This window comes from Strigops habroptila, chromosome 3 (genome assembly GCF_004027225.2).
Source record: "Strigops habroptila isolate Jane chromosome 3, bStrHab1.2.pri, whole genome shotgun sequence".
NCBI classification, from domain to species: domain Eukaryota; kingdom Metazoa; phylum Chordata; class Aves; order Psittaciformes; family Psittacidae; genus Strigops; species Strigops habroptila.
In genome coordinates this window covers 66,874,356-66,892,905 of record NC_044279.2, presented here as the reverse complement: position 1 = coordinate 66,892,905, position 18,550 = coordinate 66,874,356, and the positions used below count along the sequence as shown (strand labels likewise).

At 41.4% G+C, this 18,550-nt stretch overlaps 1 protein-coding gene across 2 annotated transcripts in view; it reads left to right on the top strand.

Annotated features, from left to right (window-relative positions):
• TMTC1 (transmembrane O-mannosyltransferase targeting cadherins 1) overlaps window positions 1–18,550 on the top strand; it is a 146,400-nt gene that overhangs the window by 15,349 nt on the left and 112,501 nt on the right. For both annotated transcript variants that reach the window (XM_030478263.1, XM_030478262.1), the window contains exons 4-5: window positions 1,001–1,177; window positions 3,092–3,298. In XM_030478263.1, coding sequence (XP_030334123.1) covers window positions 1,001–1,177; window positions 3,092–3,298 — 384 coding nt within the window. The remainder of the gene's footprint in view (window positions 1–1,000; window positions 1,178–3,091; window positions 3,299–18,550) is intronic.

Genomic DNA, 18,550 nt, shown 5'->3' with positions numbered 1-18,550 from the left:
GTGCCAAAGAAGTGATGCTTATGAGAAAATCATAAACAGAAAAAGAGAAGTCAGTATTTAAGGTCCCCTCTTCCATTGACTTTACAGCTGAGCATACACTAGAGGAGGGCTTGTAGAGCTAAAAATGGTAAAGAAATATATTCAACTAAGGCAAATTGTCTGTATGTAGAGTGAAGAACGAATGGACACATGCCTGCCTTTGAAATACATGCTGTGGCTCTGAAATACATGGTCTTGAAGAGTTAAGGATTGCATCTAAACCATTACTCATCCTTTTCAGATGAAAACTTGGCACCATTTGCTGGTCTGTGTCCTAAAACTGTGACTGAACAAGTATAGATAAAGATATAGCTTTACTTGGATGGGGTTTCTGCCCCTTTTGCATTGTTATTTCATTTAGGCATAGCACTGTATCATCATGGCCATGTGGAAAAACTGCTTATAACCTTCTTGGGCTGTTTGCAGTGCTGTTTTCATCAGAAGGTTTCAAAGCCATAAAATTGGTAGTGACCCTGCAGGAATCTGCTTATTTGATTTTGATGCTTCTTCCTTCTCCTACAGGCTTGCTGCCCAGCCTATTAATGATTAGGACACATCTTTGACTCAGGGGAGTGTGGGTGGGATGGAGGAATTTTTGCTTGCATAGTGCATTTTGTCACATATGGAGAATTAAGCATGTGTGTTCTAGATGATGGAAAGCAGGTGTTTTTCTGCCCTTTCTGTCTTTGTACTTATTCTGCCTTCCTCTGAGCGTTTCCTCCAGCTTGTCTTTTTTCCCTCTTCTGCTCAAATTCTTGGTGCACCTCTCAATACTTGTGTTTTCCCTTCCTGTCCTGTGTCTAAACCTTTCCTCATTTGTCAGTGAACACTGTAGATTGTTCATGTCACCAATTACCAGCATCTTAAGAAATTAAGGAAAAGTGTTTCAGTATTTGTGTAAATGTAGTAGACATGAAAATAACAGGAAAGTTAAAATATTAATGTCAAATCTATTTTTCAGGAGTGTGGATCAGCTTTATGTTGGGGAACATTTCCCTCCCACTGCCTCCCCGTTCTTTTTGCTGCTTAGTTTATTCCTTGGGACATGTGCAATGCTGGTGAAAGAAACTGGAGTCACTGTGTTTGGTGTGTGCTTGGTTTATGACTTCTTTTCCCTCTCCTGCAATGGACTCAAAGTGTAAGTAACTTGCTGTGCTTGCTGTGCTTTTCAGATGTTGCCACCTGTGTGTGCAAAATATACATAATTATAGACAGCACTGTGGGAGATGGACTTGCCCCACTGAATTCAATGGCACACATTAGACAAATTTGTGGGTTTTTTTTTGTTACTCTATTGCTGCCTAGTAACTTTTACTGGGTAGATAGAGCAGATGTGAAGAACTGATCTCTAAAATGCTCAATTCACTCTGGCAAGACTAGCATTTATTTTTTCTGTGGGAGTTCTGACTGAAGCATCAACATCTTCTAATTTCTTTGGCTTAACTCCTTCCATTTGCAATGTCTGCTTGATTATTTAACCATAATGTCATGATTTTAGAAATACCATATGATGTTTAGTAGTAGAATTAGGTTTGATTCTTTCTGTCCTTACGGAATGGAAAAAGAGGGAAAATATTCAGCCAGTTCTGGAATGACTGGAATAATTAGCAGCTCTCAGAAGTCAGTGGAGAAAACTCAAGTACTTTGAAGTTTGTATCCCTCACCCACTTAGTGTCACAAATAACTATGCTGTTCTATGTATCTCTGTTAAAAGTCTTCTGTTTGATAGAAGCTGTTTTTTATCCACTCCTCTCTAGAACCATGCCTGGTGCAGGTCTGTTCATAAGTGAACATAAAAGCTTACTGCCACTGAGAATGGGAGGTCTTGCTCCTGCCATTGCTTCTTGCTTTCCCACCGGTGCTGCCCCACAGGCTCTGGAGCCTGTCACACCCCTGAGTGAGCTAGTGTATCTAGGTTATAAAGAAGGACACTGAATTTGTGTTTCTACAGTAGTAAATTAAATCAGCTCCCAGAAGGGTTTGGGGAGTGTCAGATCTGGCACAATGTGAGAGCAGCAAATGCAGGGAGGAGAAGAGGGATTCTCCTCTTTCAGGAGCATCCTTGGCTTCCCTCCCATTTCAGCCCTTCCTCTAGGTCTTAATGGGGAATGGATCATTTTCAGATTCACCTGCCCTCCCTCTGGCCCCTGTAGCAGCGATAGCAATCAGAGAGCAGGTACAGAGGACTGGCAGAGGACTTCTATTTTGACCAGATAAGTAATTCAGCAGTGTAACTGGTGGGCAAGTAGCCAGCAAGCAGTTTTCTGGGACTGACAGCCAGCATGCTTGTTGACACTTGCATTTACAGTCTGCCAGGCGCGCTCCAGGAGCTGCCTGGTTAAAGGTAACACAAATGTCAATTAAGTGGTGGAAAATCTGTGCCTTCCTCCTTCTCCCTCCCCTCATCTCCTTCCCATAGGTTCACATTTCAGTGGCCTCTTCAGGTTATTTCTTTGCTTCAGTGGCATTCAGTTGCCCAGGTATGGCAGTTATTTAGCATGCAGGAATGAAACTTTGCAGTCCAGTTGTGCTGCATTCTTGTATTTGCTCTGGTTTTCTGTCTGCTCGTGGTGCTCAGGATTTTATGGCTATTTTAGGTGGCAGAAAACCAGCATTCTTCCACATGCTGCTAAAACTCACTTCCTCCTGTTCCTTCCTCCAACCTGGACAGATTTGTTTTCTGTTTAAAAGAGGCAGAACACCCAATTATTCTCTGCAGCAAAAAATTGGGAATAGCACCATATTCTTCCTCACAGTGCTTCCCATCTTACCAGAGGTCCAGAGAACAGCTTGATATGGGAGTGCTCATCTTCTGTTGCTGTCAGATCTCTTCCGCTAGACCTAGTTAGGAACTAATAAATCCTGTCCTCCCAGCATGCAAAGACTTTGTATTTTGGATTAAATAAAATGTCACCTGTTGTAGTTAGATGCCATGTTGTGCTGTTTTCATAATGCTCAACCTTTTGATGAGTACATCTGAAAACTAAAACTCCTTAAATCTTTTTATTTCCCTTTTCCCCTCTTTTTCCTTTTTCTCTGCATCCATTACCAGGAGAAATGGGGGGATCCACCACAGACCTGCCCGGCAGTCAGCAGCTTCTCCCTCTGCCTCGCTGCAGGTCCCTCCAGCTGGCAGGGAGAATGGGAAGCATCGCTTTGCTCACCGAGGCGCCTGGAGCTCCTGCCACCCAGCATCACCCGAGGAGCAGCGGAGCGGTGGCCTTTCTGTGCCCAGCAAAGCCATGTGGGCCATTCGGAGGTACTGCTGGCTACCTGCCGCTGCATTGTGGTTTAGTTTGTAGCCGATTTGACCTTAAAATGCCATTCATTTTTGGTTAGCCATTTTAATCCTGAAATGTGCTGTGTTTTTTCTGGTGCTATTGGAGAGGGAAGAGTGGTGGAAGAAGGGTGAAGGGAAGGAAGATGACGGAATTGAAAAGGGCATTTCTTCTGCTTGGGAAGAAGAGAATATCTGAGAACTATCCATGTTCTGAGACTTTCTATCCTAATATGATACTAGCAGGCAGTGGTCCCCTTCCCAGCTTCTCCGTGGAGAAAGCCAAAATTGTAATGCTAGTTTGAATGTAAAGAGGGGGAATATGTGCATGTATAAAATAACGTCTGAAGTAAATAAAGTGTGAGCAGCATATTAGGTGATATTGCTATGTATCTACATATACACATGTCTAGGTATAATTTGTGCACATGGATGTACATACATGTATGTGTGTGTATGCATATTTATGTATATATATGAAAGCAGTATATATGATAGCCACTTCTGTTTTATGCTTAAGAATGTGCATGTAATGGTGAAAGCTGGGCTTGAGCAGTAACAGAAGGATTTTCACTGGTCACATCCAGCAGTTCTCGGCACGTTCACTGGGGAAGGCAGGCATCCAGGGCCATGCTCTGGCATGGGACCAGTGCTTGGCGCCCGTATTCCTGTGGAACAGCACAGAGTTAGTAGGAGCAGTTGAGGTGGTGTGACTCAGCAGCCACCCCACAGATCTGTGTCAGAGCATGAGGGGGTTTTCTTTTAACCTTGATTTTTGTACAATCTCCCTGGTAGCCCTTGTCCAGCTTGTCCTTTGTTGCTAACTACAGAACGCTCACAGTATGATTTCGTTTGGAGATCTGTAATAATGAATTGCCCTGCACTACCTATTCCTTGGAGAAAGTGTTTTGTTCCTTAAATAGATCAGGAAGATAGATCAGTTCTCTGATCATTTAATGGTTGGCACCTGGATGGGCCCCATGCAACACTCCTGAAACCTGTGAAAGGGAGTGTTTTATTCCCACATAACACCCCTCCTTAATCAGTTCAGTAGGAGCTGTTTGTTGTTGATTTTGTTGGGTTTTCTTATAAATAATCTTGCTACATCAGTAGTGATGGCATTTAGGCATTACATGGGATTTGTAGCTTCTCAGATCAGAGAGTCTGCTTTCTTTCTTTCTGTAGATTAAATGGTTCAACCCACTCGGGAGTTTCTGCCCTGCAGGTGTTTTGTCTGATTGGTCTGACTTGGGAATGGTTGGGTTTTTGATTCTGCTTTTAACAAGGAAGGGAGTGGCTTTGGTCCAGTTGCCTCTCAGTGTGGGAATCTGTGACGTAAAAATGGTAAGGAAGTTGAGGCTTTTTGGAGTGGGTAAGTGCTAGCTGCTGCAGCACAGAGGCCTTTCTGGCCATTGGGAACAGCTTCTAAAATTGTTTGTTCATATTTATTTCTTCTCCTGTATCCAAAATCTTTAGCACAATTGGAAAGTGTGGGTCACCCTGGTAACTTCTGATATGCCAGGCCAGAATGGGCTGTCCAAAAGTCTCATTTAACCTCTAAAGTTTAGGACCTGGTGGGGAAGAGTAACCTGAGCACAACACTGGTGCAGCTGCTATTCCTGGCCTTTGCTCTCTCCATATTTCTCTCAATGCTTCTGTTCTCATTGATATTTTTCTTTGTTTCCATTTTCCCTGATGGATACTATGGTGGAGGGTACCAATACAAAAAGCATCTCCTGTCTTGCTCCGTCTTCTTGTTTCTTTTACCCCTGTTTCTTTTTTCCTTCCTACTGCTCCTTTCCCCTCTCCTTTGCTCTGTACTTTTTCCAGACACCCTCACTCTGCCCCCACTTTTGGGAACATCGCTTTCCTACACCAAGGGGAAAATCTCTGGTTTTCCAGCTTCAGGAGAGGCTGCAGAAGTTGTATTGGAGAGACTGTGCACGTGGGATGGCTTTGGAGGGAACACATCTATGCTGCCAACTGGCATTTGCTTTTCAGCAGCTGCCTCTTCGAGTGTTGTAAAGGATTTCTGCACATGGCAAATCAAGCTCCACGTGTAAGGAGCTGCTTTCTTTTTTAAAAGGGTCTCTCATGGTGCAAGCTGCTCAGCTTCTCTTTTCAAGTGGCTGTGTACAACACACTTGCAACAACCTGTTGTCTGATGATGGTTCACTGTGGGATGCCCAAAGTAGAGCTGGCTTGGTCCCAGTGGCTGAGAGGGAAGCCTGCTGCCAGACATTTGTGTGAGAGTTGTGCCTGAGAGCCTTGGGAGAAAGCCTGGGATGGGTTAATGGATGCTGCACACTGCTGGCAACCCTCTTTGCTAGTTTTTGCCTTTTGTTCTGAATTCTTCTTTCCTCTGAAGGCTTAGAGGATAACTTCTTGTTGTATGGAATGACAGCCTTTTAGCGCCTGAGCAATTTGACCAGTGCCTGCTTGTCTAATGTCAATGTTTGCTAGCCACTATAAAAAAACCTAAATATGCTGCTACAGCATTTGTAATTTCAAGAGATCTTCTCAATTCTCAACCACATGGAGCATGCTTGCAGTCACATGGAACAGCAAGATTAAATGTATTGCAGCTCACTGGCTCTCAAAATGATGTTCACCTCACGTGGAGGTCTGTGGACCACTACCTGATCTGATTGCAGACTTCTCCTTACTTCCATTTGCTGACTCCTCTCATAGGACAGTTTAAAATAGTTGAAATACTTTCTGTACATAGTCTGCTTTAGTGCTATTGGCAGATCATATGGTATGAAGTAGGAAGCGCTCAAGGCAATTGCTCTATTAAAATACAATCCATCTTTTCTAAAGTAAATTCTCACTATAGAGGAAAAAAGGTAGAAGGAAAAAATTGAAGTCACTGTCTAATACACAAAATTAATTGCACAATTTCTTCTCTGCAATCGATGTTTGTCTGACTTGTGCAGGTCTCTTCCATGGCAAAAGGGAGGGGGAAAGATTTTAAGTATTTCAAAAACTCCAAAGTTGGAAGGCAGATCGGGCACAGTGCAGGAGCTGCTGGTACCTTATCTAGTGCACCAGGTTGCTAGTTGTAAGGTCTTCATTACAATAAAATGGTTGTGCACTGCCTAATAGGTACTTTTAAGTACTTGTAATGTGATCGATTACTTTTGTATGTAATAATAATTTATTACGTATCTTGCTACTAGAGCTAACTGAAAAATGCAGGAAAATGTAATGGAGGAGTTAAGGGAATCAGTCTAATTAGTAGTAACTGGAGTTAGTTATGTAAATTCTTGGTACAGAATGATTTCTGTTCTTTATTGTCATTTGCTCTTCAACTACTCAGTGAATGTGGGTGTTGCAGTCCTGGATGCCTTCAGGAGTAAGGAGTGAGTTAGTCTGGATGAAATTGTAGGTTTTATCACCACGATTTATTGCAATTTTGGGGGATACTGGCATATGCACTGAAACAGGGTAGCTAGGATCTCTTATGAGTTTGATCCATCTCCCTGAGTTTTAAGACCTGAAAGAGACTTGTGACTGTATGTGCACTCCCATACGGCACAACTGGAGAAGTGCAGGCAGGAACTTTCATGTCAAGCTTGTACTTCGGTTTGAGGTAACGCCAGACCTTTAGTGCTTTCACTGTGATGGTGCAGTATACATACATGTGTCCTATTAAAAAGCATTATCAGTGCCAACACTTTATTGCTCACCATAGCGATACTCTGTCAGAGCCATTAATACGTTAAAGAAGTTGTCACAGTCCTTTGTGAAGTTATGTCTGTAGTTATTGTCATTCGTTCTCTTTCTTGATTTGTTGAACCCACTGAAAATGGAGATCTATTTTTTTAACATTCTATTTTTAATTCCAAGGCTACATATAATTGTAGTCATGCCATGTCATACGTGCGTCACGCTCAGCATTGCTAAACATTTTCCTGCCTATGGACACCCTCATACCACGTAACCACCCTGATGGTTTTAAGCTTTGTCAATGATCCTGTGGTGAGCCCACAGTCTAAGCTTCTTGAAAAACAAGACTCCTGAATAGCTTGCATACATTTGAAAAGAAAATCTGTTTCTCTTTGGTGATCTAAAACCTGATTTTTATTGCATCTGCTAGTGGTGATTTAGCTGGTAAGACCCTTCCTTTAGAATGGACAATAGACTGGTGTTAAAGGCTACCATTTTCCACATATGTGAACTGTTGCATCAGTTTTTTGTGGTGGTTTGGTTTTGGCTTGTTTCAGGTTTTTTCCCCAACTGACAGAATGAGAGAAGAAACAGGTGTATATGGAGCTGTGCTCAAAAGCATCACTCTAAATCTGTGTATGTACAGAAGAGAATGAGGGAGCTCACTACTCGTTAGCACTGTGGGATCCAGGCACAAAACCCCATTGATCCAAAATTCAATGAAGTCCTTAAGGCTAAAGCAGGGATAAGTGTGATCTGATGACTAAACCGACAGCAACGGTCTTTCCTTTTGCAGTAGCAGGGGAAGGAAAATGGAAATGCTTTGCAGAACATGATGCATTCCAGGGATGGCTGTGCTGGCCCTGAGATTGACATACTATGGGGAAAAGTATGTTAAGGTCGTAACATGTCTTCCGTGAGTCCCTGCACAGCATGTACAGTCAGTGTTTGAGCTGAAACAGATGCTGTTCTCCAACATGAAGGAAGAGCAGGGAGGGGGGATCCAAGTGTTGGCACACATAACTTGCGACTACATAGCAATTGGTTGGTGTTGATTTGGCTTTTCCTCACTGTGTGCTTCTATTTCTAATTCTTGTGTAACAATGCTTTTGGGTTTTTTTTGATTTTTTTTTTTTTCTTTTTTAACTAATTTGCCAGTGTAGCATATTCCTGCTCTAGCATGAAATTCCTGTTCAAAAAGCAGAGGTCTCAGCTGCATTTTTTATGCTTTCCCCTTGCCACACAGTGCAATGCTGTTTCCTTGATTCATAACCAATATAAGCAGAATAGTGTAACCAGTTTCCCAGATATGGGCTTTCATGTGTGCAAACTTTACCTTTTTTTGAATTTTAGAGGGAGTTTTGTAGGAAGGTGTGGCTCAGAATATGAAACTGCTGGGTTACAGAAGTGTGAGGAAGACCCTTTCTGTTAGACACGGTAAAACTTTCTTAAACTACAGTAAGTTGTTCTTGGTAGCACTCACACACCCTGAAGGTCAGGTGGTTGCATTTATATGTAAAGTGCAGTAGTAAAAAGCACTGCATACCTATGAGAAAACACTAAGGTAACTATTATGAATGTATTATTTTGATCAGGGGCAAACACACAATAAAAGAATAACCTGGATACTCGTTGCTGGCTTAAAAGGTCCTTGCTGTGCAACAACAAAATAGCAGGGAAAGGATATAGGGCTTTGCAAACACCACAACAATAGTCAGTGCAGAAATGTCAGGAGAGTTGGGGATTCAGCCTGTGGTGAAAAAAGTCTGGCGGGTCCAGGAGTCAAAATGATTTTCTTCTCTAGGAAAGCAAAATGAGTAACGTGGAGCATTAAGCAATGGAGCCAGCTTAGGCTTTTCCCTTCCTTCTTCTCTCACCGGTTATCTCTGGAGGGTTGTGAGGTTTTGAAAATAAAGGAGCAAGCTCCTAGTCTGTGATGTTCTGAGCAAAGGCTGGTGTTGGATTGCCTCTGTGTAAAAGGAGAGAAAAGGAAATGCTGAATTGTCGCTGGTCTTGGGCTGATTTTTTAGGGAATTGATGTTTAAAATTGAACTGAGAATAGGATAACACAATTTTACTCCAAAAGACAAGTAGGGCTCTGAGCCCTAAAGCCTAGGAAGGCAAGGTTTGTGCTGAAAGATGACAGATAAGTGTCATTGTTATGCTGGTAACCATGGGATGATGCTTCTACGATGTTGCAAGCTTTTGTTAATTGTAGCAGGTTTGCTAAGGCTCTGCCATTCTTGCTATTCCGTAAGCTTAAGTTATGAATGAAGTTTGGCCCCCCTTGAGGAGGTGTATTGCAGAGGTGGATTTGTCCTGTGGTTTACTCTTCTCTGAACTTGGTTCTTTAGACCATTTTCCATAGTGAATCTGAGCAATGGCTCTAGCTACTGCTGTGTCTGTGTCATGTCTCTTTACCTGTTTGCTAGCAATATGTGTATCTGATTCTCCTTCACCTGCAGTCAATAATGACATTTATTGTCAGGCTGAGATGGTACCTGAGGCCACCAGAAGACTCTGCTAGAGTCTACAAACATGGGAGAGGTGGGTGCCTCTGTGCTTAAAGCTTTGGATTCAGCCAAGGATTTATGAGCTCTGGCCTATGACTGTCTTCCAGAGAATCCTTATGTAATCTTGGGAAAATAATGACTGATCTCTGTTCCTATGGCATGTGCTGGAAGATGAGGCACAGTAATGCACACTTCTTTTCTACCTCTATTTGTGTGATATGGTTGTTTTTTTAAGACTCCACCCCCAAAAAGCCAAGGACTCTCTCTTTTATGCATACTTGTGGCATTATGTGTCTGAATCTTTGAAATCTGCAAGTGGTGTTTCAATACAAGTAACTGAACTCATTGCTTCCTAACTAAAATTTATTTGAAAACAGCACTGTTTTGGTATGGTGATGACTGATGTTGCATGCACACACAAAAAGACATGTTTAGACATCATTAGATGCAAAATTATGCACTCACCAGGTAAGAAAGGCCTGATTTAATTTTGGCCCTTTGTGTGTTTATATTATGACAAGTCTTTAATTACGCTATCACACACCAATTTTTTCTGCATGATTCCTGCTCTGTTCGTTGCCCAGAATGGATGGGGCTCAGTTAATGAACAACCATTCAATATTTTGTTTCTTCCTTGTCCAGAGCATGGCCCCATGCACAATTTACTTCATATTATTCAAGTCCTGCTCTGAGACAGATTAAAAACATCTTGATAATTTCTCTGTGTATAAACTACCAAGTGCTGGTATTTCCTTACAGTTTGTTGCCTTCAGTCTGCAATCTTTTAAAGTACTTTTGGCATAGTTTCTGGATGTGTAATTTCCTTGCTTTTCAAAACAAGTGAAGTGAATGGCCATAAATTTTGCAGTGGGGAGCCACATGGGTGTGAACAGTTGGATTGAAACCTTTGGATCCAACCCATCGACATCTGCCACTTAGGCAAGCAGACTAGCTGGTGGCCGCAGTAGAATGTGTTCTAAAGGAGTTGGTATTAAGAGACAGGGGACTTTTTCCTTTAGATATTTGCTGACAGAGGAGGCACAATGACATCATGTTCCCTTCCAGACTTGGAGAAGAACAAGCTCTGGCATGTGCAGCTTCTTCTGGCAACCTCTTCCTTCCTCTTTCCCCAGTTTGTTGTCCTGTCTTGTCTACTCCAGCCTGCCCTCATCTCTTCCCTTGCTTTCTTCTCCTTAGTCATTTAATTGCTTCCAATCATTGCCTCTCAGGCTTTGCCTTTTGGACCTTGTTGCTTTGCCTTAGGATCTTATGGCTTTCCTTAAGAGCTACTGTGATAAACTCTCTCTCCCAGGTCCCAGCCTACATTTCTAGCCTCCAGAATCCTTGCCCAGCCAATTCAGGGGCCTCTACCTATGTCCTTGTACTGCATGTCGCATCCTCCATGTGCTTCCCACTCCTCCTGTCTTTTGGGTTCAGTCTGCTGCTGTGGGACCTTTGCCCAACCAGGGGAAGGTCCTTCTTGGGTTTTCCAGCTATCTGCACTTACTGTTTCTTTGCTGATCTCCCTTCATCTGCATGGGTTTCTTCTCCATGGGCTGTGAAGCCTGGTTTCTTTTTGACCTCTGTTCTACAGCTCTGGGCGTTTGGCTTACCTCCACCCTTTACACAGCTTGTGAGTTTTCCCTGTGCTTGCTGCATGGGTTTGAGGATGAGGGAGCATGGAGAGCCAGGCAAAAGCCAGGAGCCTCCTCTGCTCAGGTGCTCGGCATGGCGCTGAGTCACATTTACTTGTACTGTTGGCTTATTTGTGTATGGAAAAGTGAGCACTTGTGCACACTTGTTTGAACAGAAGAGGCTCGGTTTTAAATTTTACTTCCTCTGTTGGATTGTTATAGCTGCTATTCTGGATAGTTTTGGGGTTGTTTTTGTCCTGCAGTACAGAAAAACATCTCTCTCCCTATTTTTAAATCCTCTGAGAGGAAGTGGAAAGTAAATAATATCGCCATGACTATTAATACGTGACAGTATTGAGAGGCCCTGTTTATTTCAGTAAGCAGCAAATAAACTGAAGTAGTTTGGCTTCGTGTACATTAAATGTCAGAAAAAAGGGGGCAAAGCTGAGTATGATGTTTTTCTTAGCTGATGATGACTTAACATGTTTTATTTATTTTTAGGGAAGACCTTTTAGCCTTTTAAAAATCCTTTAGACTTTCATTTAGTCCACAAAACTATACTTTTGTGAATTCTTGAGTGGGAATTGTGCCTGGCATAATGAACCACACTGCGCAAAACAGAATCAGGAGGGAAAGTTAATGGCTGCTTTTGTTTGCGTGTTTTTCCCCATCTTCTGGAAGATGCTGATCGCTTATTCATTCATGTGCAGAAAGAATGGTTTTTTCCTCTCATTAATGGGAATTGTGTTTAAGCCCTGCAGTTGCAGTTGCTTCATTGTATGTCGGGTTCTCTGTTCTCTGTGTTGCTAATTGGAAATCCCCAATTTGTAGGTGCAGTCTTGTTTGTCCCAGAGCTGACTCACAGGAGACTCTGTTCATTCCTTTTACTTCACAGGACTGCCTTTTATTCACAGTTCATGACAGTCTCATTAAACCAGCATTTGAAATAGCAGCGTGCCCATGTTCACTGGCTTTCTCTGAAAGCCCTGTAAACCAGTGTCAGGGAATTAACAGCGGCTCAGAAACAGAAAAACCTTAATGGCTTGCCAGGTCATTTTCCTTGCAATAAATCTGGGTTAGTTTGCCACAGAACAGTATTTCAGTCACCCAGGAAATAAAAAACCCCAAACAAACCACAAAACCTGAAGATAGATGATGATACCCAGATTATCGCAGGTATTCCCCCAGAGCTAATCTAATTGAACAGTTTCTCTCTTACACCTGTGACTTCCTGGCACATTTTTGGATATCTAGCAGAGATATTTAGGCTTCTCAGGATTGAAAGATTCAGCTGGAACTACCTACCTCATTAATGACTAATAGTTTCCAAGCTGGTCCGTGTCTCCTCTGTGAACCTGGTAATCACAGCAAGTATTAAGAGAAGGACAGCAAACTCTCAGGACTAAGTTACATGGCTTTAGGTTTTCACAGTCTGATACAAGCAATCATTTGCTCAAAACCATAAGGACACCAATCTTACCAAATGTGACTTTATGTGGATGGTTCCAGTTGCGTGATGAATGTTGCTTTGTTTTGGTTTTTGTTTGGTTTTTTTTTTTTTGTTTTTGTTTTTTTTTGTTTGTTTGGTTTTTTTGTTTTTTAATGTGAAGTAGCTGTTGAGATTTAATTCTTGGTTTAAAAAGACAAAATCTATTAGCATGTCTGATGCTTCTCCTATCCTCTCTGTATGCTTTCCAAACGGAATAGATCCATCCATGACTAGAAACAAGTAGTATATCCACTTTCACATTTCTAATTCAGTTATCCCAATATTCTTTTCCAACTAGTGCATTAGAAATCTTAATCCTCTACTTGGCTTGGAAATGCTGGAACGCACATTTCTCTCCCAAGTGCAGATCTTTGAAATGCAGATTTTTTGTTGCTATTCTTTTAATCAGTTTCCAGAATGTGAATGTCCAGGAAGCTGCAGTGCAGAAGGGACTCTTATAAATGCATTCCACATTCCCAAACACCCATGCTGAAATTCAGATACTGGCCAAAATGAGCCTTAAAAGACAAGGTTTGCTCTTGGGCTGTTGGAATGCTGCTATCGAGTGTTTGCTTTCCAGGTCTGACAGGTCTTGTGGCATCTGGCGATGCTCTGCTTTGCCTTATGAATTCTCATTACCTGCCACAACTGATCATGGAGCAGTTTAAATGAAAATCTTCCATTGAAATATGTTGTTGTGGTTGTTGTTTTTTCTTAAAACCACCTTTCTGGAAGCTAGGTTTGGTTGTCTTAAGTATCATTCTTTTGTTGTGTGCATAACACAGTTGTTCCTTTGAAAGCTTTGGTTGGCAGCGTGTTTGCCATAGGTTCTCTGTTTAAGCTGGGGGCTGAAAGTCTGCTCAAATCTCTCCTTTTGTCACCTAAGAATCCTTTGTTTTTGAAAATCAGCTGTAGATTAAGGAAATACTAAGTGTAAAATTTGTACTTCCAAACTAAGGTTGCACTTTGATTTTACTAGTACAAAAATTCTGGAATAAAATACAGTTCCTTTTCATGCATGAAAGATGCCAGCAGACCTGCTGAATGTTCATTTTAGAAAAGGAAAATTAGAAGGAAAAACTCTTCTCTGTTTTCCTCTGAGACAAGGACCTTATTGAGTGTTCAAGATAAAATTCAGGGATAGAGTAATTACTGGTCAGGGGTGGAAGGGAGAGGGAACATTACCTTTATTTCCTTCCCATAAAATGCAGTTTTATCTCATCGTACAACTCTGTTAAATGTATCAATTTTTGCAAGACCATGTTAGGAATTTCTGCAGAGACAAAGCTGCTGTGAAATGGCAGCCTTGGATTCTCTTGCAATATTTTGACATTGCTTGATTTAATTGCATTTGCTGTAACCTTTGCCTAATCTCATGACAGCAGCTTGTATCACTGCCGTGCCTGTGAGTTATCTGTAAATATTTGAAGCAGACATGTTTCTTTTGTATTTTGATAGAAAGCTCGATTCATTTGTTGATGTTCTCCCCCATTCTCTCTAGTGTTAATTATGTCACACATTTATTTCTGAGAATGAATTGTTTAGAATGAAAATGGTTTTGGTACAAGCATCAGGAACTTTCATTTTTAGAAAGCTGTCACCTGCTCTGTGATCTAAATGGCTGCTAGTGCCAGTCTTTCTAATCTAGCCATTACAGATCAGCATTCTTTTGCTGATCTTGGCTGATGTGCTGATGTACTGAATCACTATCATGACCCTGCTTATGTTCCTGAATGATATCTCCATTATGGAATTACTCAATATGGAAAACCAAATTCCTTCATACATTGACTGTATAAGTTTTTGGAGATGATGAATAACTTTTCACCCAGAAGGCATTTATTCATGCATTTGGTCTAGTGTTTGCATGAATATAGGAATTTTTGCATGATATTTCTTCAGGGGAAAAAGGCCAAACAACTCCATTAACTTCATATTAAGATTTGTCTGTTGCATTCATACCAGTATGTTCAAAATAATAGAAGAACACTGTAGGAAAACTGTATTAAACCGGCGGTCCATCTAGCTCCAATCTCTGTTTTCTGACTGTGGTCATTACTTGGTGCTTACAGAGAATAAAAGAATGGAAATAGGGCTAGTACGAGGTTATCTTTCCTCACCGTGCATGCTGAGTGTGTGCCAGTCAGTGATTTAGAGCCTATACATCTGGATGCTTTATCTGGAACACTGTGTTTAAGACTCTCCATGGACCTGTCCTCTGTGGAGTTGCCTAATTCCCTTTTTAGAACCCTTCTCTCCTCCAAATTTGAGGGCATCTTGTCACAATGAGTTCTGTGATTTAATTACACACTGTATGAAGAAATCTTTCCCTTTGCTTGAAAACTGAGAATTTCACTGGGAACCCCTTGACGTTGTGTGATAAGAAGTAGAAAGTAATTTGTCTGGTTACCCCCCCAAGCCCTTCATAATTTTATGATATCTTTATAAGCACTCCTTTTCAGAGTGGAGAGGAGCCCTGTTGTGTTGACTTGTCTCCTCACACAAAAGCTATTCCATGTGTCTGAGCCTTATTACCCTTTCCTGTATCTCTTCAATCTCTATTAGATCCTTTGAAAATTGGGCAGAGGAAGGGGTGATCTCAGAATAACACGCAGTACTTCAGATGCAGGGGCACCTTGGATTTCTACTCAATGTATTATTGCTTGTTGTTTCTGTTCTAAACATGCTATTCAAAAGCTGCATTTTTTTAGTGCTGATTTATGACACCACTCGTTTTTTAATATATTATTAATTCTTTTGTTCTGACTGCAGTCTATGTGGGTAGTTGAGATATACAGTAAAAACCTGAATGGAAAAGTCCGAGTATCTTTTATTACTGTGTTTTGAATTCTGGGTACTGCCTTTGGCTGAAGAGTATCCTGCAACTACCTGGCCCGTTTCCCATCATGAGGGAAAGGCTGGAGAAAGGTGTTGAACTAAGCTAAGATGGGCCTGGCCGATTTCAGGGCCAGAGATGATAACATCAAACTCTGTAGCTGCTGTATCTTGCCTCAGTTACCTTGATCTGGGTTATGATATATATATATATAAAATACATCCTCCCTTTCTTAACTGCTATTTGGGCATGAGTAATAACTCAGAGTAACCTGGTTTGGGCAATGCTTGTGGGCTTCCTCAGACACCCACAAGGCTGAGTCCTTCTCACTGCTTTTTGTTGGCTTCAGCTATTTTCTCTTCTCCTTAGTGTTGTAGCTACAGTGCAAAGGGGCTGTAGCCACTGCCTCAGCTGCCTGGGACCCAGGGTATACATGTCTTCTCTGTCCCAATGTCTATGCTCCATCAGTCCGGAAGAAGCGTTACCTCTCCAAACCAAGGAACAGAAAGTCTGAGCATTCATTCCAGTTCACAAAAAAAATCTGACATAAAGCAGAGACCTAAGCCAGGGTTTCCCAAATCGTAAGCAGATCCACTGTAGCAAAGGTCTTGCTATTTTTGCTGCTAAATTGTCAATTTCTTTCTTAAAATTTGCTGAAAAGATAGAGCCCCTTAACCCTCTTCCCTTTCCTACTGAAGCTGAAAGCTTCAGTGTTTGTTCTTTTTAAGTGCAAAGTTGTAGACAGTGCAAGCCATGATAGATGCTATCCCAGGGCTTTCACGTCACTATTTGTTGCATTATTTACTTTGATCTAATTTGGCCTCTTGACTCCATCAAAAGCACCTTTCAATGTGAATTAATTGAGAGAACTGTATTTTCTTCTTTCAATTGCCTTTAAAAGGGAAATGCTCTCAGATGGCATTAGGGAAGGAAGGAGGTGTTTTTCTCCCTGCACAAGCCATGCTTTTTTCATAGACCAAAGCTTTTCTCTACCCTTATGCTTTGGGAGTCTGCAGTTCTGATGGATTGAAGGTGCTTTCTCCCAGGAATTTGGAAATGCCAGAACCAAATGAGGCTGCCTCAGTGGCATCCCAGCCCATATGAGCAGCTTTCTAATAACGAAGATGACTTTAATATTGCAGCATCTTGTCTCTGCAGAGCACTCAGTTAATTATGAGGTGTGAATAAGGAATATGTTTCACAGTGCCTTGGCAATTTTCTGAGTTCACTGATCCATAAACAAGATTATTCCCTAATAGTCCTTCATCTCTGCCATTATTACACGAGGGTGTTCAACTTTAAATTAAATTAAAAATTATCATCTTTAAAGTTTGTTGAGCCACAGCTAATCTTTTGAGAGTGTTTCCAGGATTAACTATTTTTAAATTGCTTTGCTATTTGGGAAGGAGAGAATTTTCTGTTGTTCCTGCTGTGCCATTTTTATAAAGACCACACTGTAGCAACTCTCTGCTGGGAAATGCGGATTAGACCCATTTTTCTCTCTTTCTTTTCAAAGTCCCTGACACTATCAGGCAGCTAATGTTTCGGAGGGAAGCTGCTTTATCAAGGTACATGTAATTCTTTTACAGTTCTTTCAGCTGCTGCCAACCCAGGAGCAAGGGACTAAATCTGGTTCTCGAATGCCAGTCTGGATCTGTCCCTGTCCATTACCCAATTTGTACAGGATGGAAATGAAATGGGCTACTGGTGCAAAACTGTCAGGAGGTTTGTGATCTCTCAGGGTTGTGCAGAGCTACAGCTCCTTGAAGACATTTTTACCATTACTAATAGTGTCATTGTAGGTTTTTAAGGTCAAGAGTGACCATTTATGATCATCTAATCTGAGCTGGAGCGTGGTGCAAGAGATGGAACTTAGCTTAGAGTTACTGCATGAAGCTTGTGTTTCTCTTTGAGCTGTGTCGCATGTCTGTCAGCAGCACTGACTTTAAAGACTTGATGTGATGGAGTGTTTGAAATATCCTTAGGTGGATGGTTGCAGCGGTATGCTACTCTCGCTGTTAAAAATGTATGCCTATTTCTAGTCTGATTTATCTAATTTGAGCTTCCAAACACTGCATCTCATTATGTCTTTTTCCACTAGATTAAACTGGGCTCTCCTAGCTGAAAGTTTTGCAGTCTGTGATAGTTGTTTTACTGTTCTTCCAGACAGACTGAAAGGCTGGGCTTCCTCAGGGTACATGTACCCAGCATTTGCTGTTGTGATGCAGTTGATCTGAACAAGTTTTGGATTAGGTAGCTTGGGTCCTGCTAATCATATGTCTGCAATGGCTTAGAGATGAGAGCAGGTGAAGCGTTTTGCCAATCTTTTTTTTTCTTTGATTTTATTTTTTTTTTTTTTTTGGTGTGGTTTTTTTTTTCCCTCTGGATGTTGTGCTAAACGTTCAAAGCAGTAAAATGCAGTTAATTTTTGCAGTGCAGAATTTACATACTGTAAAAGTCAGTGCTTTGCTGACTAAACCCAAATAGATGAGAGTAAAATTAGAGCATCTTTGGTAATAAATCCCTATGGGGCAAGAACGAGATATTCCCATGTGTTTGTTTATTTCTGGTGCAATAGTGTTTCAAACTTAATTGGAAAATTAGTCATATGAGGAGGTGCACTTGATACTGCATCTGCACACACAGATAACATCTGGATGGTACACAGCTCTTGATCTTAAGAGCATCACTGCGCATTAACGAACACCAGTGCTCAGAGTCTGGAGTTGACATTTTGTCTGGAAGGGCTGTGATTGAACACGCGGTCTTTAAAATGCTGCACCGAGCCCTTGTTTACAGTGGTAAAGTTAAAGAAAAGGAGATGGAGAATATTTGGATAGATCATATATTTTAACACAAGATTGTCCCTCACAATATAGTTCCCAGCAGGTTGAATCTAGTTTTAGAAACAAGAAAATATACAGATTGATATCTTTATTTTACGCTCAATATGTTTTATAATCAGGAAGTATAATTTCAGAGGGGAAAAAAGACTGCTGGCAGCCTTACCTAGAGTGTGTAGGAAGCTGTCAGGAAAGCAGGGATGTCAGGTGTTGACCTCCACTGATGCTTCATTTGGGAGATTCTGTCAGA